Source organism: Archocentrus centrarchus, chromosome 13, assembly GCF_007364275.1.
Source record: "Archocentrus centrarchus isolate MPI-CPG fArcCen1 chromosome 13, fArcCen1, whole genome shotgun sequence".
Taxonomy (NCBI): domain Eukaryota; kingdom Metazoa; phylum Chordata; class Actinopteri; order Cichliformes; family Cichlidae; genus Archocentrus; species Archocentrus centrarchus.
Genome location: NC_044358.1, coordinates 24,605,672 through 24,627,947, shown reverse-complemented (window position 1 = coordinate 24,627,947; position 22,276 = coordinate 24,605,672). Strand labels below are relative to the sequence as shown.

The window sequence follows — 22,276 nt, the reverse complement described above, 5'->3', positions numbered from 1 at the left end:
TTTCTTTCTTCATTCACCTCTTTTTACTGTTTATACACCACTCTGCATTTAATCGTTAGTTATTAATCTCTGGCTCTCTTCCACAGCATGGCCTGTCTCTGTCCCCTCAGCCCCAACCAGTTGTGGCAGAAGACTGCCTCTCGCCCTATGTCAGCTGGGACAGGCTCCAGCCCCCAACCCCCACCCCCACCCCCAATAAGTGGAAGAGGATGGATGGATAGATGACTTGAATATTGTGTTAAGCAGTCAGTTGGGTCTTAAGGAATCATAAATGTTAAAATATATAAGGACGCTATCTTAATAGTCACAGGTTTTAAAAAAAACTACTTCATTCCTCCTCTTTTCCCTGGCTACATTACAAGTACATTTTTGGTGGAAAACCATCAAATCAATAAGACAAAACACAGTGGGTTTAATAACAAGTGTCTATTTATTTACATCTTAATCTTAAAAAGGATAGTAGGTCCTGTCACATATTAAACATAAACATGCAATATAAAATTTTATACCAGCAAAGTATCAAACACAGTTGAACAGGCAGTATTTTCTCTAGCTTGTAGCTTAAATGTCTATCCCTTAAATGTCTATGGTTACTAAAGAAACACCTGCCATTTCTGCTACTGCATCTTTTAATATATTCCATGAATCACATTCTAATGAAAAAAAACCAACAACAACATAACTGCAGCTTAAACAAAGCTGAATAAAAATAGGTAGAACAGAAACAGAAATACATTTTTAGCGGGACCTCTGAATGGTTGGTGTTTTGGATCCTTGTAGCATATTTGTATCCATGGTTTTGGCAGCTTCATGATTCACTAGCATTATCAGTCAAAACAAATCCTGCAGTTTACAGTACAGTACGTGTATACAATCAATTGTATGGTTCAAGAACATGTGAAAGCAGCTGCCATTTATAATTTAGTGCAAGAAAGCAGCATAAAATTGCATGAACATCAAGCTGCATGCTAATATTCTTGCATGCTACCTCCCACTATGACAGCTAAGGTGTGACCTACTGTTAATCCCAAATTAACACTAGTTTGGAAATACTGTCTGCTCCTTTAGCTTTTTTTGACTATAGAAGCTAGTTGTATTGCATTATACTACATTGCACACTAAGATTTTTTTTTTTTTTAAGATTGTCTTATTTGGCAGCTTTTGCAATCAGAATCATGATCTGAATGCACTGTTGTGCCAAACATATTTGCTGCATGCTTAGATTTGAACAACAGTGTGCACCATCTAATTGTGTTAAAGTATTGATAACTGTCTTAAATTGTGTGAGTGACGACATTACAGTAAATATTACAGCTTTATAGCTACATTGTTCTTCCTCATTTCAGTCATCCTTAATTAAATCTGTCAGTGATCAGACTTTTTGGGACAGTTAAAACACAGAAAAACAAGGTTTGGCTGGACATGGGCTGAGTAACATATCATGAAAAGTATTGTATACTGATAGCAATGTATAAGCAATGTGATTATTTAAAAAAAGTAAGCAGTGTTGAGTGTGACACATTACAAGAAAGGCATTCTGTAATCACATTATATTTGCCTGTAATGCTGTAATGTGCGTTACTGTTCTTGATAAACACATTACAGTTTTGAATAAAACTATTTTGTTTTTACTTCAATCTGAATAATGAAAAGATTAAAATGTGTCCTTGCGCAACAATATCTGAGCGCACTTTGTGGAAAAATAGAAATGATCTACAATTCATTTTATTGTGTGAAACAACTATCCACCTTTAAAGCACCTGCAAAACAAACATGGTGCCCTGAGCGTAGTTCGAACTGTGTATATCCTGACCAGAAAAGGAGCCAAAACTTCTCAATGAGTAAGAAAAGCAGCGATAAACTGGCTTTCTGAAAAGTTTTCTTTGGGTTGGTTTTCAACAAGTTTGCTGTTGGTTGTGGTAATACCCAAAATACCAAAAGAAAGGTTGGGTTGTAATTTGTAACTTTTCTGAGTGAAAAACCAAATACTGTGTGTAAATATGTAAACAAAAATGAATACTTCATCAAGGAAAAGTGACTGATCAACACTGATCAGAAATAGATCAGCCTGTGGTGACCTAAGGTGAACACTTGGAAATAATGAAATGGAGTGACTGAAGAACAGAGTTGTGGTTGAAATCAGTGAAAACATGAACTTTGTTAAAGAAGTAGGTCTTCCCAGGAATCAGTTTAGGGGAGCTGCAGGGATCATCTGTGTTCAGGATGTGAGGCAAAGGCAGAGCTTTCATTATCGTCCCCCCACAGATCTTCAGCACGCTCCTGAACACAATGCTATGCAGAGACACACTTTCCACAGTCCCGATGTGCACTAAACAGAGAGACACAAACACGTTACATTACAAAGCCAAATTTATTCATAAACAGCATTATGAAAATCTAAATTGTAGGCAATATCTTACTTTCTTTGCAAATATCATTATTATTCAAAATATTCACAGATAGAAGTCTGGATTCTGAAAAAGAAAGAAAAAGAACATTATAGACATGTTATTGGTAAAGTGGATCTGGGCTGTGCAATCGAGTTAAAATGACACAAAATGAAGTTCTACTCTGTGAAAGAAGATCTGAGCAGACACAACAGACCGTTAATCATCTTTCTCTGATCCTGTCCTGGTTTGTGGATTGATCTCAGCCTCCCAGCACAGCATGACCACAGAGTGGTGCTGTAGTAGAGGTGACCACAGCATCTGAAACCTGTCTTGGCAGAGTAGAGCACCTCTTTGTCCTCGCTTGAGCAGCAAATGTCCTAATTTTGAAAAGATATATAGAGTTATTAAGTTTAAGGAACACATCATTGTTTGCAGTCAGTGAGCACTGTGTTAGTTCAGGGAGGTCACAATGTCAAGTTCAGCCAGTAATGTTGATACATCAGTTGATTTTTGCAGATTATTATAAAAGATTTTTTTTTTTTTTTTTACTAAAGTTACTTTGACTGTCATATAAACAGTAAATAGATCTAACATACAGCTTCAACCTAAATCTCAATGTGCTTTTGAAGGGAACTGCTTAGAGTTATCCAACCTTAGTAATTATTGTTGGTTCAGATTGGAAGTGATCCTTTTGGTATTAATCTGTACTGGATTCTTCTGGCTCTGCTTTTTTCCAGAAAGAATCATAAAATAAACCCAGATGATGATGATGATGATGGTGATGAATCTGCTTTAACAAACCATTTTGAACAGTTGGCCGAACTGTGGCAGTGATGATTTCTACACCACTTTGCATTTAATCATGAGTTATTATTATTATTATTATTATTATTATTATTATTATTATTATTATTATTATTATTATTATTATTATTATTCTGAGCATGGTTCTGCCGGAGGCTTCTTCCTATCAAAAGGGAAGTTTTCCCTTCCCACTGTCACCAGGTGCTTGCTCATAGAGTGTCATTTTGGGTTTTCTCTGTAATTATTGTATGGTTTACTTAACAATATAAAGCACCTTGAGATGACTATTTTTTGTGATTTGGTGTTATATAAATAAAATTGAATTGAATGACCGACTTGCATGTTGTTGTGTTACCGCATACTGTTTTCATCCACTTTATACTGACTGTGCTTACATGAGCTGAATATATTCTGGATTTGTAGTTCAGTTGTGTTGTGGAATCCTTTATAATGACAGGACTCTCTGAGATACTTAAACAGCTCAAGACAGTTTCACAGTTAATTATTTTCATTTCCATATTGGTCAAATCATGTTTTGCCCATCATTGTGAGATGGCCTCAGGAGCCAGAAGAATCCAGTCAGAAAGGGGCCTTTGAAATGGTAGGAAATACAAAATGCTTCCTTGCTGCCGCTGTAAACAAAACATGGTGTGAAAAACAATGGGACATTACCATAACTAGGGTGCTATAGCTTAGGTGTTTCTTGTTGTTAGGTGTTGTGAGGGCTGGGCCTGTTCCCACTCCCCTTTTTGAGGTGGAGTTTTGCTTCTGTGCTTCAGCCTGGTGCATCTGTGGGGCCATTAAGCATCATTAAGGACCTGTATTTGAAGACCAGCGGAAACTCTCGCTCTTCACCAGAGATTCATCTACTTTCCTGTGGTAAGCTGGCCGCCTCAGCTAACTAATACTTCGTCTTCGGATTTTTTGGATCCTGGTTTTGCTTCTTCTCTGGGAAACTGCTTCAGCCCTGTGAGCTCCCCTGACAGCTGTTGTGCACTCTGGTTTAGGAATGGATACCCTCTCACCTTCTGTGAGCCATTTGCCTGCCCTCTGAAGAATTCAGCAACCCTTGGATAAACACCAGCATCTAAGCCATCAGCCCATTCTCTGTGTTACGTCAACATCTACCCAAGTAAGCTCTACCTCTCTCTCCCGCACTGTATCAGCTACATCCCTAAAGCACAGTCATTAACCCAGATTCAGCCTGTACCCAGAGCTCTCACCCGCCACTTCCAGAGGACTGACCTCCCCCTTTAGTTTATGCCCCTAGGAAAAATCTTTTTGATCTGATCCCTGTTGGAGCATTTTAAGCATCAGACATGATGTAGTGTGTAAAACCTTGTCTGCATTGTGAAAAAAAAAAGGTTGAACTGATTTGGTACAGTACAGTACTCGCTGTGCAACACAGGATGGCCAACATAACTACTCTCACCCCGTATCTCTATTATGTTATAAGGCCCAATAACATAATAGAGTGTAATACATGAACAGATTCACAAACAACAGATCCTGAGATGACATCATTAATAAATCTACCTGTGGCTTTTGCAGAATGGATCCGCAGCACTGGCCGTCCCCTCCATGCTTCTCTAATACCGTCAGATTGTACAACGTTCCTGCACAGCACTTCATCTGTGGGTCTTTAATGTTGTACGCTTTAACCCCACAGCAGTGAATGTTTTCTGATTTGGGATGTCTGGGTGGAAAACACAGGTAGCAATTAATATCAAATAAGGACAGTGAGATAAAGGATGTAAGTTAATTAGAGGCTGGGTTAGATGAGTATAACGTCTTCATTTCTTTAACACTGTGCACTGAAAGCAGACCATCATCAGGGCTGCACTTTAAGCTCTCCATCAGTGTCTACACAGAATGCATTTCTACCCAGCTGTGCTGTTGTCACCCACACTTTGACAGCTAATGCAGCTGGAGACAGGCTTGATGAGAGCAGCCAAGATTCAAATCAACTCATAAAGAGCTACACATGAAACTGAAACAGAGACCTGAATATCAGGAGCTGCTCAGTGATAAATACCATATTAATAACTTGACTTTTTTTTATTTTATCATTTTATACTAACATTAATGCTGAATGATGCAATAACTGTAAGTACTAAATATTTTAGCTCCATTAAAAGATGAAAGAGTTGAAGACATATGAGAGTTTTTAACAATTTTAATAATAAATTGCTGGATTTCATCACCAATGTAAAGCAACTAAACAGAACACACACAAATCACCTGTGTCCGTTGCAGCAGATCTCAGTATGAGGACGGTAAATTTCTGTCCCACAGCAGTGTTGTCCAGGGCTGCCATGAAACTGAGAACAACACATAGTCCCTTTAGCCGGGCTGTAAGGAAAACCCATCTCTGAACATTCCTCTCCATCTTCTCTATCCTCGTACAAGGTGTTATTACAACAGAGAACTCCACGTTGTGCCAAACCATACGGTGTCTCTCCACAGCACTTGAAGAATCAGACACAATACAGTAAATTGTGTAGCAATGCAAACACAAACAGGTTCAAACTCTGAGATCTTTCATTGAAGCTAAAAAAAAAATGCTTTTATTTATTTATTTTTGGGGGGGATCACTGGTTTCCACTGCTGTGAAATCTCTACATCTTTGAATTTAGAATTTATTACTGAAATGCTGTTCTGCATTTTTTTTTTTTTTAGGAAAACAGTGCTTTAGGTTTTTAACCTTCACTAGAAAAGTTGGAGTTTCCCACAGAAACAGATAAAAATTGACATTTGCACTTAAAAAAAACTGAGCCAAGAAAAAGAAAGAAAAAAAATAGTACTTTACTTGATCTATCCAAGGCTTCCACACAGATATACATCCATCACAGCAGACATGAGTGTGTGGGTTATACACAGTGGCTGTGGCTTTACCTAAACAGAGGGGTGTGAGGTTTTGGGGACAGCAGAAAGTGGAGAGAGGAGTTAGAGTTAAAAACCTCATCAGAATTAATATTTGATGATTTATGAGGACTGGAAAAGCTGACTCACATCTGTGTTTACTTGCAGCTGCAGTTTCAAATTACTTTTGGAAATACAGAACACTTTGAGGTCAAAGCCTGCTTGTTTCCACATCCTTTGACCGAATTCAAAGGAAGTGAAAACAGGATGTGTCAGACTTTTTGAGTTCCACTAAAAAGTGACACGGTTCAAACAGATGTCCATTAATCTCCCATCTAATTTCCTCATATTGTTTCTCTCTGTGTCTCTTATTCTGAAATTATTCCCTTTTATTCAATACAAAGCATGTGTATTTGGCTCATATACAAAAGTGGGAAATTTGTGATCAGCTTTCTGCTTTGGATGTTCGTTCCCTTTCTGTGGCTCCAAGCTTGTCTCCATGTTTTATCTTCTGCCTCCATGCAAAGTTTGTATATCTTAGTTCTGGTCTCAGTGTTAGTTGTTTCCTGTTTTTGTTTTTGTTTTTGGCAGTCCATTGTCTCGTGTGCTTTGGGTTCAATTCTGTGTCCCCTGTCTTGTCATCTGTGATTGGTTCCTGCTGCGCTTCCCTCATTTGCCTGTTCCCTCAGCTTCCCATGTGTATGTATGATCTCAGTATTCCTTTGTGCTGTTCTCCCTCATGTTGTGTGGTCTCTGGTGCAGCGAACTTTTGTGTCTCAGTTTGTATCCCACACTTCTGTCCAACCCTATGACTTTACTGTAATAGGGTAAAGTAACCACAACATGAAGTCAAGAAGGAAATGGATGCAATATACAGGTGCTGGTCATAAAATTGGAATATATCAGTATATCAGTCTATGTGTAATGAATGAATCTAATATACAAGTTTCACTTTTTGAATGGAATTACTGAAATAAATCAACTTTTTCATGATATTCTAATTTTATGACCAGCACCTGTAATGCTTTCCAGACACTAAACAAACCAGAAAATTATAGCTTTGTTTTATCTAAGTACATAAACAGTGAGTATAATGCAATAGTGAAAAGAGTAGTTGTTGTTGGTTGTGCAGCATCATATTGTTTTGCCCAGACTATCACTACAAGTGATCAAACATGTTTTTGTGATCTCATAGTTTCTCAAAGACTCATTGTCACTCTTTATGCTGAGCTCCTCGAACATCCGTGTACAAATGAGGTTGTGCTGGATGAATATGTCAACCACAACAGCAAATCTTTCTTTGTATGTCACTACTACTCTGGGTCTAAGCTCAGTAAACATTAAAAACTGTCCTCTGATCTGATGAACCATGCTTTAAAACTAAAAATCAGGGTCATGTGACATGCTCGAGGCTAAAGAGGAACCCTCCACCTTATAAACAGTTCAAAAGCCTACATCTATAATGGTATGGAGGGATATTAGTGCACAGGTGACTTCACCTGTCAAAGCCCCATCAATGCTGAACTACGTAGGTTTTGGAAGAATGCATTCAGTCACTTTGTCTGTATATATTAGCTTTAGCTTTAATTCTGGACTTTATAATTCCACCTGCTCTGTGTCATATCACGTATGACAGACAGACTCTTTTTAATATCAGAATACAGCACTCTGGCTGTATTCTGACACCTTTTTCTTGGCCCCAGGAGATCCTGCGCCAGTGGGCCAGCTCAAACAAAGGAGGGCGTGGAGCACCCAGGTCACGGACAAGGCCCCGTGGGAAAAGAGCCGGCGTAAGAGAGAGGCTGAGGCGTAGAGCGCACCAAACACCACTGCCGAGCATCCTGTTGGCTAATGTCCAGTCACTGGATAACAAGGGCCAGGATACAGTTTCAGAGGGACATAAGGGACTGCAACATCATCTGTCTCACGGAGACATGGCTGACCCCCCTCATACCAGACCACGCCGTACAGCCGGCGGAGTTCTTCAGTGTTCATCGCACGGACAGAACGAGTGAGTCTGGAAAATCAAGAGGAGGAGGTGTGTGCCTAATGATTAATAACAACTGGTGTGACAGTAGGAATGTCGTCCCTCTGAAACAATCATGTTTGCCTAACCTGGAGCTCCTAACCCTGAAATGCCGTCCCCACTACCTGCCCCGCGAGTTCACTTCGGTCATCTTCAGCGCCGTCTATATTCCACCTCAGGCGGACACAAACACTGCACTATCCGAGCTACATGAGGCTATTTCCACCTATCAGGCTAACCAGCGTGATGCAGCTCTCATCGTAGCCGGGGACTTTAACAGTGCAAAAAACAGTGCTCCGGTATCACCTTGAAAAAGGTGATACCGGAGCAAAGCCTTATCCGCCCTTTGGGAAGTCAGATCACACCTCTGTCCTTCTCATGCCGAAATACAAACAAAGACTCAGGCAGGAACCCCCTGCTGTGAGAGAAGTGACACGGTGGTCTGATCAAACAGAGGCCGCTCTGCGGGTGCGTTGGATTCAACCGACTGGGACATGTTTCGCAGCAGCGCGGGCGGAGACATCGAGGAGTTTACGGAAACTGTTGTGGGATTTATTGGGAAAGTTGTTGATGACACTTCGCTTAGGAGGACCATCAGGACCTTTCCCAACCAGAAGCCGTGGGTGGATAAATCTGTCCGCGACGCCCTGAGGTCCCGCACCATTGCCTACAACTCCGGCCTCGCCTCTGGGAACATGGAGGACTACAAGGTTGCATCATACAACGTCCGCAGAGCGGTGAAAGAGGCCAAACATCGCTACGGCCGCAGACTGGAACAGCAACTACAACAGTCTGACTCCAGGAGACTGTGGCAGGGACTACGCACCATCACAGACTACAAAGCACCACACACACACCCGGTGAGTGCTGATGCTTCTCTGGCTGATGAACTCAACAACTTCTTTGCGCGCTTCGAGTCGGGAAGCCGACAGCCCGCTGCGCTCCCGGCCGGAGGGGCGGAGACACTCACTGTGACAGAGCGCGACGTGAGGAGGGCGTTTAGACGTGTAAACACCAGGAAAGCGGCTGGACCAGACGGTATTAGTGGACGTGTCCTTAAGACCTGCGCTGACCAGCTGGCACCTGTGTTTACAGTGATATTCAACCTCTCACTGAAACTGTGTGTGATTCCCACCTGCTTTAAAAAGTCCATCAACCACACCCCAGCAGCCCCAATGACTTCAGGCCCATAGCGCTCACCTCAGTGGTGATGAAATGTTTTGAGAGACTCATCAAGACATTCATCACCTCCTCACTGCCCACCACCCTCGACCCACTACAGTTTGCATACCGGCCTGACAGATCCACAGACAATGCCATATCCTTCCCCCTCCACAAGACCCTTTCGCACATAGACACTGGTAAGGGGAATTATGTGAGAGTGCTGTTTGTGGATTACAGCTCAGCATTCAACACCATAGTTCCCTCCAGGCTGGTCTCTAAGCTGCTGGACCTGGGCCTGGGCCCATCCCTGTGCAGGTGGGTTCACAGCTTTCTGACCAGCAGACCACAGGTGGTACGAGTGGGTCACCTCACCTCATCCTCCCTCACCCTCAACACTGGATCCCCCCAGGGCTGTGTGCTCAGCCCTCTGCTGTACTCACTGTACACCCATGACTGCGAGGCCACGTCAGAGTCCAATGTCATCATCAAGTTTGCTGACGACACTGCTGTTGTGGGACTAATCTCCCACAATGAGGAGACACCCTACAGGAGAGAGGTCTCCCGCCTGGAGAACTGGTGCCAGGAGAACCACCTCCTGCTCAACGTCAGCAAAACGAAGGAACTGATCGTGGACTTCAGCAGGAAGCAGCAGAGGGACTACCATCCACTTGTCATCAGTGGTGCTGAGGTGGAAAGAGTGGACACTTTCAAATACCTGGGAGTGACCATCTCACAGGACCTGTCCTGGACTCATCACATAAACATCACTGTGAAGAAGGCCAGACAGCGTCTCTACCTCCTCAGGCGGCTGAGAGACTTCAAGCTCCCACTCAAGGTGCTCAGGAACTTTTACACCTGCACCATCAAGAGCATCATGCGTGGGAGCATCACCACCTGGATGGGAAACTGCACTAAGCAGGACTTCATGGCCCTAAAAAGGGTGGTTCGTTCAGCTGAACGGACCATCAGAACCACCCTCCCCAACCTGCAGGACATTTACACCAAGCAGTGCAGGCTGAGGGCCATGAAGATCCTAAAACAGCCCAGCCACCCCGGACACTCTCTCTTCTCCCTGCTCCCATCAGGCCGGCGTTACCGCTGCCTGAGGGCTAAGACTGAAAGGTTGAGGAAGAGTTTTTACCCACAAGCCATCCGTCTACTCAACTCTGAGCCCTAACTGGACTATTATTGCACAATGTAAATATTATAATCTATAATTCCATGTAAAAGTGTGTATAGTGTATAGTATATAGAGTATAGTGTATAGTGTGAATTACCTATTTTTATTCTTCTTATTTATATGTGTGTGTATATATGGTTGCAGGTACAAAATACATTTCACTGTGCATTGTACTGTGTATAACTGTGTATGTGACAAATAAACACTATCTTAATCTTAATCTTAATGCAGATTACATATTTTTTATTACATATTTCTTTTCGGGAACGACCACAGTCTGCAGCTCTAACAAGCATGGCTCAACAGCAGACGAATGATAAACTGACCTGTCTGTTTTCAGCACTATCACCCAATGAAAATATTTGTCACTTTGTGAAAAGAAAGATAAAGTAAACAAACAAAGGAGGTACAAATGGGTGAGTACTTGTGAAAACGTGGCTTCAGCATTTGCTCTCCTCAGTTCCTAAAAGTGATGCAGCACACTGGGAAACATGCCCTTGATCTAAACTGTTAGAAAAGTGCTTTTAGTATTAAATTTAAATTGAGAACAACAAATAGCTTCATGGCTGGATCTGCTGCCATGGTATTATTTTCAGTTTTATATGGAAATTTGGTATTTGGCATAAATATAAAGGAAATCAGTACATTCTATTTTTATTAGTAGTTTACACAGCATGTCAATTTTTTTTGGAAGGTTCGGTGTGTAGGATTTGGGGGGAAATGTTGACCCAATAGAATACGATTTAATATAATTCACTTAAACTAAGAGTAGCATGGTTGAAAAACCTGATTGTTTCTCCTTAAATGGTGCCACATTTGTGAGAAAAATACATTTGTGGGCTTAGTAGCAGAGTTGATTGTGTGGGTTGCGCCTGTGAAAAACTCGCCATTTCATTCTTCAACCGGCATTTGTCACAAGTCAGCCGAGGTGGTTGGGTTGGTCACAGAGAGAAATCCAACCACCTTGTGTTGTGTTTGGCATTGGTTTGCACACCCACCACTATATTCCACTAAATCCACTAAAGCACCTTTAACAACATCCACACTGTAAACCCGGATAAGTTGAATCTACTTAAAAAAACAAAGGTAACTCGTTGCCTTAAATTTTTTAAGTAATGAAACAATTCATTTAACTTAGCCTGTTAAGTAAGCACTACTCCATTTCCAGTTGACCTAAATTGTATGTTCTAATTGACCAAACTTATCTTTTATAGTTCATGAAAAAATAAAATGTCTTTTGATCAATCAATTCCCCCTGTCCTTTTCATGGTTGTGTGGGGGTTGGAGCCTATCCCACCTGACAAGGCAGTAAGATGCAGGGTACACCTCATACAGGTCACCAGCCTGTTGCAGGGCTGACACAGACAACCATTCACACCTGTGGGCAATTTAGAGAGACCAATTAACTTAACCCCAGTAACTGCATGTCTTCAGATTGTGGGAGGAAACCCACACAGACACAGGGAGAACATACAAACTCCACACAGCAAGAGTCCCAGGCTAAGGTGGAATTGAACCCAGACTATCAGATAGCTATTCTAGCTGTGAGGCCATAGTGCTGACCACCATGCCACTATGCTGCCCAGTAATACAAATATGTTTTACAGTGTTGAACTGTGTCTGTTTAAATTTGGTAAATAAACATGCTAAAACTCATCCCTGCTGAATGCTGGTACATTAACATTTACAAATATCATTTGTCCATGGAACAATAAAAAAAACTATACGAGAGAGCGTTGTGAACAGAAACACCAAATGTCTGCTATTCCAAACAACGAGAGGCCTGGGCCAAGCCAGAATTAAACCCAGACCTTCTAGATGGCATTATACCTGTGAGGTAGCACTGCTAACCATCAGGCCACCATGCAGCTGCACATTAATCCAGTCTGTTAAAACTGGTATAAACTAGATCTTTAGTAGGTGCAAAATTTGATGATATTAAGTTGTTTGAACTCAAACACATGATTACAATAAGATAGACCATCAAAAAGTACAGTCTACTCAGCATTAACAAGTAATGTTCACATTCTAGGTAATTTTAAGTAATATGAACTCAATATTTTTAAGTGGAATCAAAATCTGGGTTTACAGTGCACCTGCATGCCCGCTAGCAGGTTATTTATGTCTTTACAGTTCACCGATTGAGATATTTTCCAAAATGATTTGATGCCACAAAAGTAAATGATGCAACATGCCCTGCAGGGAAATCTTTGCTGAAAGTATTTGTTTTTATATGTTCGAGAGAAACATGCCCGAGCTGATCACTCATCTCTAACCACCTTGTTGGAATGTGGGTTGTGTTTATTACACAATTCAGCTTTCTCTAACAGAAGCTATGCAGGATGATGAAATATGATAGTACCTGCTACAACAGCTACAAAACATAGACAAACACACAATGATACCTGAGGCACAGAACCAATGAGGCTTTTGGTTTCTCTCACAGCAGCGATGTTCTTTTGGATTGTAGCATGTTGACCCACAGAGATGTGTGTTTGGTTCAGTGCTGTGGATGCACAAAGACAGGCAAAAATAAAAACAAAAACAGTCCACATCACAGGAACACCAACGTAATGTAGAAAACAGTATGGAAGTAAGTATGGAAACATAATTTTCTTTTATAGTGTAGGCTGGACCACATGTATACCGACTTCATTCAATTAAAGTCAAACTGGCACATATGCAATAACTGGATTAATGGTTCTCTGGATAATATTTGACCTCCTGTAGTGTTATAGATCACTTTTCCTGTGAGTTGTTTTCCAGCTGTGTATTTGTAAAAAGAGTCTAGTTGTAGTGTTTCATACAATTTCACTGATGTGCAAAATGCAGCGACGTGTCAGATAAGGCAGAGTGACTGTTACAAACCTGTGTGTTATTTGAACTGTTGGATGATTTGATCAAAGTAAAACAAAGTTTCTGTTGTGTGTGTCAAACACCACTGCTTTTGTTAAAGCCAATGGCCTCTCATAGAAATGCATCAAGTGTCACTCGGCATTTGTGTGCTGATGCAGCAAGTTTATTCTTCGTGTAGTGAAGTTGTAAAGGGCCAACTAAGCCTCCTAAGTCTAATTGTTAAACTTGCAGGATATTGCAGAGACACATCAACATTTACCCATTTGCTGTAAATCGTAGTTTTTCTTCCCCATTAAGGCGAAGCGCTTACTCAAAATGGATTGCTGAGTTTCTCTCTATATATGGTCCTGAACTGTGCCAGGTGATTACTTACAGTATGTTATACACTGAAGTTATAAAGTGGAACAATTTTTTTTACTGCAAAGTATGACTGAATGATTGTCAGTGTTGACAGTAATAAAGCTTTGTGATGAACTGCTCAGCGTGTACCCTGTCACTTGCCATATGAAAGCTGGAATAGGCTCCAGCGCCCCCTGATGCCAAAACCTGAAATGGATAACCAGTTTAGAAAATGTGTGTATGTAAGTACAAATGGATGGATGGACAATAATAAAGCTGTGTTGTAGTGAAAACCTTCAGTTAACTTACCAGTTGGTTTGAAGCTCAAGTGTCTAAAAAACAAAAATAAATATTTAAATGCATTTTTTTTAAATGTTAAAAGGGAGCTTGATACACACCATCTTTGCTGTTTGCTGTTAGTGAGAGGAGCTTGGTTGTCTGATTTAGTTTTTGAATTAAAAAAAAAAAACTTTATTTCCAGTTTTCCTCACTGTCTCCTTATAAACCCAGACACTTTTTTTTGTTGATTCCCCAGATCCCCTGACTTCCTTGGATATGTAACACTTACCTGTTGTTTCACACCTGTGGGCATAAAGCACAAAGAGTTTTAATTAAAACAACAGCAAACAAACAAACAAAAAAAAAAAAAACACTTCTTCATCACAATGTACATTTAAGCAAATTTAAGAAGAAAAAACTCACAGACCTAAGCCTTAATTACTGTCTATCAGTGCAGGAGTTCAAAAAAATCAGACAAAACTGAATATAATATTTAATGCACAGCACTCAGTTTGAGAATCACGGTGTCGCATGATGAGTATTATGTTTTTTTATTGATTTTGTTTAAAATAATATGGAACTATTCCTCACATCTGGAACGGTATTAATTTTCCCATTGTGATTACTTCAGTTTTAAGAGTTTCGTTATAAATAGGTCTCGAAGATATGCATGCAACCACATTTGACAAGTGCTGACTTTCAAATGTATCTGACTCACAGCAGGATGAATTCTTCGATTGTATCTCAGCAACATCATTCTTCCAACAGCAGCACTCATTCTTGGTGTTGAACTGGCCATGATGACAGCACTGGTGATCTTCGGAGATCCTTATCAGGATCTTCTTATCATTAATTGGACCGCAACACAGCTGCTCCTCCACATGATACGCCTCTGTAGCAACGATCCAGATATTGAAAAATAAAACTCTTTAATCATATTTCAGTTAACCATTAGCTCTTTGAAGCAAATGTTGGGTTTACATGTTTCTCAGGAAGAATATCCTTTAAGTATTATCTTTGCAGTTAACATTATGATTAGCTCTACTTACTTTTATCACAGCACCTGTACTTCAGTGAAGGTTTGTGCACAACACTAGACTGGCAACACAGTTCCTTGTGTTTGCTGAAGGTCTTATTTCCACATAAATGAGCTGTAGAGGCAAAGACAAAGTCAATATACAAGCATCACTCACAGGTGTAGGCCATACCTGTCAAGTCTCCCGTTTTGGCCGGGAAACTCCCGTGTTTTACCCCTCTGTCCCGCCGTCTTCCCGTATTATTATTTTCCCGTAAATTTCCCATATTTTAATATAATAATTTTTTTAAAAAAGTGTTCCTGTGCCGCTCCAAACTAAATTCTGTCACTAGCCTCGCGAGAACTGCCACCTGCAGTGGCCTGGGTGGCAGCTAGTGCTGACAGCCGGAACAAACCTGGAAAAGCAACTGGACCTCGGTTGAGCTCAGTGTTGCCAACTTAGCGAGGTTTTTTCCCATAAAGCGTCTAGTGACAGTGAAATCCTCCGCTGTCATAAAGCTTTCTTCCTGCGTCCCTTCGTACACTTTGGCATCGCCCAAACCTCACTTCACCTCCACCCTCGAACCCCCAAACCTCGGGGGGTTCGAGGGTGGAGGTGAAGTGAGGTTTGGAAGGATTTCACTGTCTAGACGCTTTATGGGAAAAAAAAAACAAAAAAACTCGTTGGCAACACTGAGCCCAACCGAGGTCCAGTTGTTTTTCCGGGTTTGTTCCGGCTGTCAGCACTAACCTCGCAAGAACTGCCACCCAGGCTACTGCACAGGAACACTTTTTTTATTTTTTTTTAAATTATTATATTAAAATATTTGAAATTTACGTGAAAATAATAATATGGGAAGACGGCGGGACAGAGGGGTAAAATACGGGAGTTTCCCGACCAAAACGGGAGACTTGACAGGTATGGGTGTCTCGCCCTTCACCTCTCATGGTGTGCTGGCTGGGCTGTTGTGTTTGTAGCCCCTCCTGATGAAAAACGGCTCCGAGCCAGCTCCGACCGACCATCACTGTCTGCCCCTGTGGCCGCGAGCGCTGCTGTGGGTAAAAAAAAAAAAAAAAAAAATTCTGATCACCGGCCGGTTCGGCCTGGAAACTACCGGCCGTTCGCGAAACGTCCCGAACCTCCCGATGGCCACCACGCCCCTGAGCAAGCCATATTCGTGGCAAAATTCCTGACAGACTGTTTTATTGTCCGCTGTCTCCGCCTCCCAGTGGCTGAAGGGCGTGACTTTGCCAGCTCAACATCAAGTCTTCTACCATATTACATGTGTATTACATGAGAAAAGCGAAGCGATTTTCACCGCTGTGAATCAGGTTGGGCTCTAAGGTTTTACTTGCTGCTTTGTATCAGTTCATATCACAGATAAAAGGACACAAAGTGCGTACTTGTCGTCTTGCTCTAATCGCTGTCTGTGTTTATCTCTGTGCTGCACACAGAAGCTGCAGTAGTTTGGCTTGGACCCTAAGATGTGTTTGCAGCACAAAAACAGGGAGCGTGTTCTCCCACGTTTGCGATCTTCGGCTTCCATGCCCAGACGAGGACCCGCCCACATACGTAAAGGAGCAGTTCACAGAAACGCGGTGAAAACGCAGGCCCTTTCTGAAGCGTTTCGCCGGTGGAACAGCACGAGCACTGGCACTGGCACGCGAACCGGCTCCTCGGCGGTGGGAAATACTACTTTCCCACGCGGAGGAGCGGTGGGAAAGTAGTGAACTGCTCCTATGTAGGAGTGTGGGCGGGTCCTCGTCTGGCCACCAAGCCGAAGCGCACAAACGTGGGACAACAGGCTCCCACTGCAGCATCTGTGTGTGCACTAATAAAATTAGATGCACACAACTGATAGAACACAAAGCACATTTCATTTATAATACTGGAAATATGGTCATTAATTCACAGTATTTGTGTGAACCTGAATCTTGATGAAAAAAATAACACAAATACGAATCTAGACAGTTCAGACAAATGTTGGTGGATTGCGCAGTGTTACCAGATTGCCAGATTGGGCAGCTTGTGAACACATTGGGCTGGAAAATTATATAGGTATATCTAAATAATTATGAAATCATATAGATATATAATTTTACAATTGAAAACTTCCTATGAACCTACCAAATATGGTGAAAAGCAGCTAAAATTTTAACAACTTACCCAAAGCTGTGTATATTTTTTAAATATATATCACACCTGGTGATATTAACATGAGTTTCAATGGAGGTTTTGTTGTGTTGGGCTGGCTACTGTCAATCACCACACAGCAGGCAGAGGGCGCTCATTACCCCCCAAGTGGAGTAGTGCGGTAGGCGCTGCAGAGGCAATCGCTATTGGGGGGGCGCCAGTGGGGATGCTCGCCCAGGGCGCCAAACAGGCTAGGACCGCCACTGCATGTAATACGGTAGAAAACTTGATGTTGAGATGGCAAAGTCACGTCCTTCTGCAGCTTTCGTCACGCGTTCTTGGTTCAAGACCAGCTAGTTTGCGGGGCCGGAGTTGAACCCGTTTTTCGGCCGAGCACCAAGTGCTTCCGCGGTGGAAAAGCTGCCTAACGGTTCAAAAGAAGGAACCGGCTCTGGAACCCTGTTGGTGGGAAAGAGGCTAGCATCAGAGCCGTTCAGAGGGGGTGGGGGGGAGCACAATGACATGACGCTATGTTGAGCCTTCAAAATAAAAGCGCACGAGTTAAAGATTTCAAAATCAAGTATTTTTCTCCTCCGCGGAGCAATTTTTGGGTGGGATAAATGTGCCTGTCTCTAATATTGGGAAGGGGGGTGGGGGCACGTACCCCCCCGGTTCCTACGCCTATACCATACCTGTCAAGTTTTGTATTTAAAAATACGGGAAATTTTAGCTGCTGAAAATATAAGTTGCTGTGACGTCATCGCCTAATTTGCATATTTGTTCATTTGGATATAGCTGCAGTCGAGGCTGAAGGAGAGAGGAAAAACCTCTTTGGAGAGGCAAAAAATGAAGAAAAAAACCACCCTAAATATGTTTAGAACTACAAATGAACTTTAATAACTTTAATGCTTTGCCTAGACCCACATTACATACATGAATTTTGCCCCGTATTGTTTAATGTTAGAATATCAAATTTAACAAAAACACTGTGGGGTGAGACTGCTAAGTTCAACTCTCCTCCTTTATCTGGGCTGCTGTTGCCAACTTGTGTAAGTAAACTCGCTGTCACCTGTCTCAAAGGTTGATAAAGGCTGAAGCGAGGTCCGGGGATGGGAGCGGAGGGAGCGGGTGGGCAGGCTCGGTGTTTAATCACCGACTCTGCCCACCCGGGGGGGGTGGGGGGGGTGTCGTATAAAAGGCCTGTCTAAAGCAAGCTCCCGGGCTGAATTTCAACCCCAACCCGCCCCTGGGCTGGCTTATAACATCTTGTTGTCAGTTTACTTTCATATAGAAAAAAAATAACTTATTATTTTTTATTGATATTAGATTTTGTTTTTGTTGGCCAAACAAACAGTTTCAAACTGAATAGGCATATTTTCATAGCTGTTTTTAACTTAAGGTAGATATTAAAAGTAGGGGTGGGACTCGATTAAAAAAATTAATCGAATTAATTACAAGCTTTGTAATTAATTAATCGAAATTAATCGCATTTTAATCGCATTTCAATATTTAACATGATAAATATTAATTTAAGTTTAGTTGATGAATGAATCAATATACATAAGCTTAAACTTCAAGATTTAGTTTATTTTCCCACCAGTCTACTACACAGACCAATGAAGGGTGGAAGTGCTCCTGTGATAAGCAAACTCCTGAAATTAAAGTTAAGCTTCATAACTGGATAGTTTTATTCAACATTAATGTCTCACTTGTTATAGTTGGAAATTAATCATTCTCTCAGCTGTATTCCTTAATGTTGAAATGTGTTATGCTTGTTTTAACAGCTTATTTTGAATTAAAGACTTAAAATTAAAACACAAAAAGGAGCAAAAGTTCGTTCTCCGTTTAACAGCTGCTTTTACACAGCTGTGCTTCGCACTCACGGTTGCTAGGCGACATGAGAGGTGACGGCAGGTGACGCTGATATGAAGGCTAGCCGCTCACTTCCGGCCTTTGTGGTGTTCGTGGGCTGCGAAAGACGTGGGCCGGGTCCTTCGCAGGATGCGGCCCCTAATTTGGACATTGTGCGTCGATATAATCTGTATGCCGGGAACTCGCGCACTGAGAAACGTTCCACGGTGCAAAGTGCGATTAAAATGCGTTAAAATTTTTAACACGTTAATTTCCCCATAATTAATTAATCGAAATTAACGCGTTAAAGTCCAACCCCTAATTAAAAGTCAATAATTAGTTCATTACATTATTTGTGAGGGTTCTTTCATGTCAGAACGTTGTTTAATTAAAGAACCAGTTCTATTGCCAGTCAACCTACATAAATGCATTTTGAGCAGTATTAAATGTTTTGGAGCAATAAAACATATCAAACCTTGCACTTGTGTGTGCTACTAAATAATTTTTGTGCTACTGAAATATTTAGCATGCTAGTACCAGTGAGGTAAGTGTACAGCCCTGGAATGACATGGTCATTATGCTTGATAAAAGACTCAAGCCATTTTGTTTGGTGGTTTGCCCACATCTTACGATTATAAAACATAAAATTATACATGCAATAATGTAGCTGTACACAACACTATTTTTTCAAGAAACATTTGACAAAGAAGAAGGTAAAAGATCAAATAGCATTTTTTTATGTTTTGCTCAGAGTATTTACGGATCTGTCAGGTTTCTGATATGTGCCCCCCCCCCCCTCCCATAGTAAACTCATTCCTAGGCCCTTGGGACATGTTTCGCAGCAGCGCGGGCGGAGACATCGAGGAGTTTACGGAAACTGTTGTGGGATTTATTGGGAAAGTTGTTGATGACACTTCACTTAGGAGGACCATCAGGACTTTTCCCAACCAGAAGCTGTGGGTGGATAAATCTGTCCGCGACGCCCTGAGGTCCCGCATCATTGCCTACAACTCTGGCCCCGCCTCTGGGAACATGGAGGACTACAAGGTTGCATCATACAACGTCTGCAGAGCGGTGAAAGAGGCCAAACATCGCTACGGCCGCAGACTGGAACAGCAACTACAACAGTCTGACTCCAGGGGACTGTGGCAGGGACTACGCACCATCACGGACTACAAAGCACCACACACACACCCCCGGTGAGTGCCGACGCTTCTCTGGCTGATGAACTCAACAACTTCTTTGCGCGCTTCGAGTCGGGAAGCCGACAGCCCGCTGCGCTCCCGGCCGGAGGGGCGGAGACACTCACTGTGACGGAGCGCGACGTGAGGAGGGCGTTTAGACGTGTAAACACCAGGAAAGCGGCTGGACCAGACGGTATTAGTGGACGTGTCCTTAAGACCTGCGCTGACCAGCTGGCACCTGTGTTTATACTGATATTCAACCTCTCACTGAAACTGTGTGTGATTCCCACTTGCTTTAAAAAGTCCATCATAGTCCCAAAGAAACCACACCCCAGCAGCCCCAATGACTTCAGGCCCATAGCACTCACCTCAGTGGTGATGAAGTGTTTTGAGAGACTCATCAAGACATTCATCACCTCCTCACTGCCCACCACCCTCGACCCACTACAGTTTGCATACCGGCCAGACAGATCCACAGATGACGCCATATCCTTCCTCCTCCACAAGACCCTTTCACACATAGACACTGGTAAGGGGAACTATGTGAGAGTGCTGTTTGTAGATTACAGCTCAGCATTCAACACCATAGTTCCCTCCAGGCTGGTCTCTAAGCTGCTGGACCTGGGCCTGGGCCCATCCCTGTGCAGGTGGGTTCACAGCTTCCTGACCAGCAGACCACAGGTGGTACGATTGGGTCACCTCACCTCATCCTCCCTCACCCTCAACACTGGATCCCCCCCAAGGCTGTGTGCTCAGCCCTCTGCTGTACTCACTGTACACCCATGACTGCGAGGCCACGTCAGAGTCCAACGTCATCATCAAGTTTGCTGACGACACTGCTGTTGTGGGACTAATCTCTCACAATGAGGAGACAGCCTACAGGAGAGAGGTCTCCCGCCTGGAGAACTGGTGCCAGGAGAACCACCTCCTGCTCAACGTCAGCAAAACAAAGGAACTGATCGTGGACTTCAGCAGGAAGCAGCAGAGGGACTACCATCCACTTGTCATCAGTGGTGCTGAGGTGGAAAGAGTGGACACTTTCAAATACCTGGGAGTGACCATCTCACAGGACCTGTCCTGGACTCATCACATAAACATCACTGTGAAGAAGGCCAGACAGCGTCTCTACCTCCTCAGGCAGCTGAGAGACTTCAAGCTCCCACTCAAGGTGCTCAGGAACTTTTACACCTGCACCATCGAGAGCATCATGCGTGGGAGCATCACCACCTGGATGGGAAACTGCACCAAGCAGGACTTCATGGCCCTAAAAAGGGTGGTTCGTTCAGCTGAACGGACCATCAGAACCACCCTCCCCAACCTGCAGGACATTTACACCAAGCAGTGCAGGCTGAGGGCCATGAAGATCCTAAAACAGCCCAGCCACCCCGGACACTCTCTCTTCTCCCTGCTCCCATCAGGCCGGCGTTACCGCTGCCTGAGGACTAAGACTGAAAGTTTGAAGAAGAGTTTTTACCCACAAGCCATCCGTCTGCTCAACTCTGAGCCCTAACTGGACTATCATTGCACAATGTAAATATTATAATTTATAATCTATAATTCCACGTAAAAGTGTGTATAGTGTATAGTATATAGAGTATAGTGTATAGTGTGAATTACTTTTTTATTTTTATTCTTCTTCTTATTTATATGTGTGTGTATATATGGTTGCAGGTACAAAATACATTTCACTGTGCATTGTACTGTGTATAACTGTGCATGTGACGAATAAACACTATCTTAAATCTTAAATCTTAAATCTTGCTCACAGTAATTAGCATAAACTTAGAACAATTTGATTTCCATGAAGATCTATGATGTTAAAAGGAGAAAAGAAAATGGTAAATTTGCTACAAGGTAACTAATCAGAAAACTATTAGCATAAGCAACATTGCAGACATGACAAGCATCAGTCTGACATTCATTAAGACTGATGTGTACATTATGACTCAAAGTACATTCTTCAGATCTATTCTTAAGTGTGACATGCAGTTAAGTGCTTAGCTGACCTGCAGTGGAGTCCGTGACACAGCACGACGAATTGTTAGGCTGAATCTCCAGAACATTTTCCTTATTCAGACAGCAGCACTGATTCTCTGTGTCATACTGGTTATGACCACAGCACTGCTGCTGACTGGATTTCCTTATCAGAATCATCTTCTTATCAGTCGGACCACAACACAACTGCTTGTCCT

General features: G+C 42.3%; 1 protein-coding gene across 3 annotated transcripts; it reads right to left on the bottom strand.

The window, feature by feature from the left end:
- Window positions 1-466: 466 nt before the first annotated feature.
- LOC115790874 (galaxin-like) lies at window positions 467-22,182 on the bottom strand. Of its 3 annotated transcripts, none has more exons than XM_030744869.1 (14): window positions 22,091-22,182; window positions 15,857-15,968; window positions 14,950-15,051; window positions 14,619-14,792; window positions 14,190-14,203; window positions 13,931-13,953; window positions 13,784-13,828; window positions 12,832-12,932; window positions 6,004-6,089; window positions 5,436-5,662; window positions 4,731-4,890; window positions 2,605-2,767; window positions 2,421-2,474; window positions 467-2,329 (listed from the first exon to the last, which is right to left on the bottom strand). In XM_030744869.1, the coding sequence occupies exons 1-14, from the start codon at window positions 22,145-22,147 to the stop codon at window positions 2,079-2,081; spliced, it is 1,569 nt and encodes a 522-aa protein (XP_030600729.1). In that variant the 5' UTR covers window positions 22,148-22,182; the 3' UTR covers window positions 467-2,078. The 3 variants fall into 3 exon arrangements, with proteins under 3 accessions (XP_030600729.1, XP_030600731.1, XP_030600730.1); XM_030744871.1 differs by having other exon boundaries at window positions 5,436-5,515; XM_030744870.1 differs by lacking the exon at window positions 22,091-22,182 and having other exon boundaries at window positions 15,857-16,062.
- Between the last annotated feature and the right edge of the window lie 94 nt (window positions 22,183-22,276).

Bases quoted from the DNA above. Each gene is read 5' to 3' on its own strand.
- LOC115790874 (XM_030744869.1), bottom strand. From the start codon at position 22,147: ATGTTCTGGAGATTCAGCCTAACAATTCGTCGTGCTGTGTCACGGACT. The intron at 15,052-15,856 runs GTGAAGGGCGAG...TTGCCTCTACAG, and splicing joins CAGCCAGCACACCATGAGAG to CTCATTTATGTGGAAATAAG. The intron at 2,330-2,420 runs GTAAGATATTGC...CTCTCTGTTTAG, and splicing joins TAATGATATTTGCAAAGAAA to TGCACATCGGGACTGTGGAA.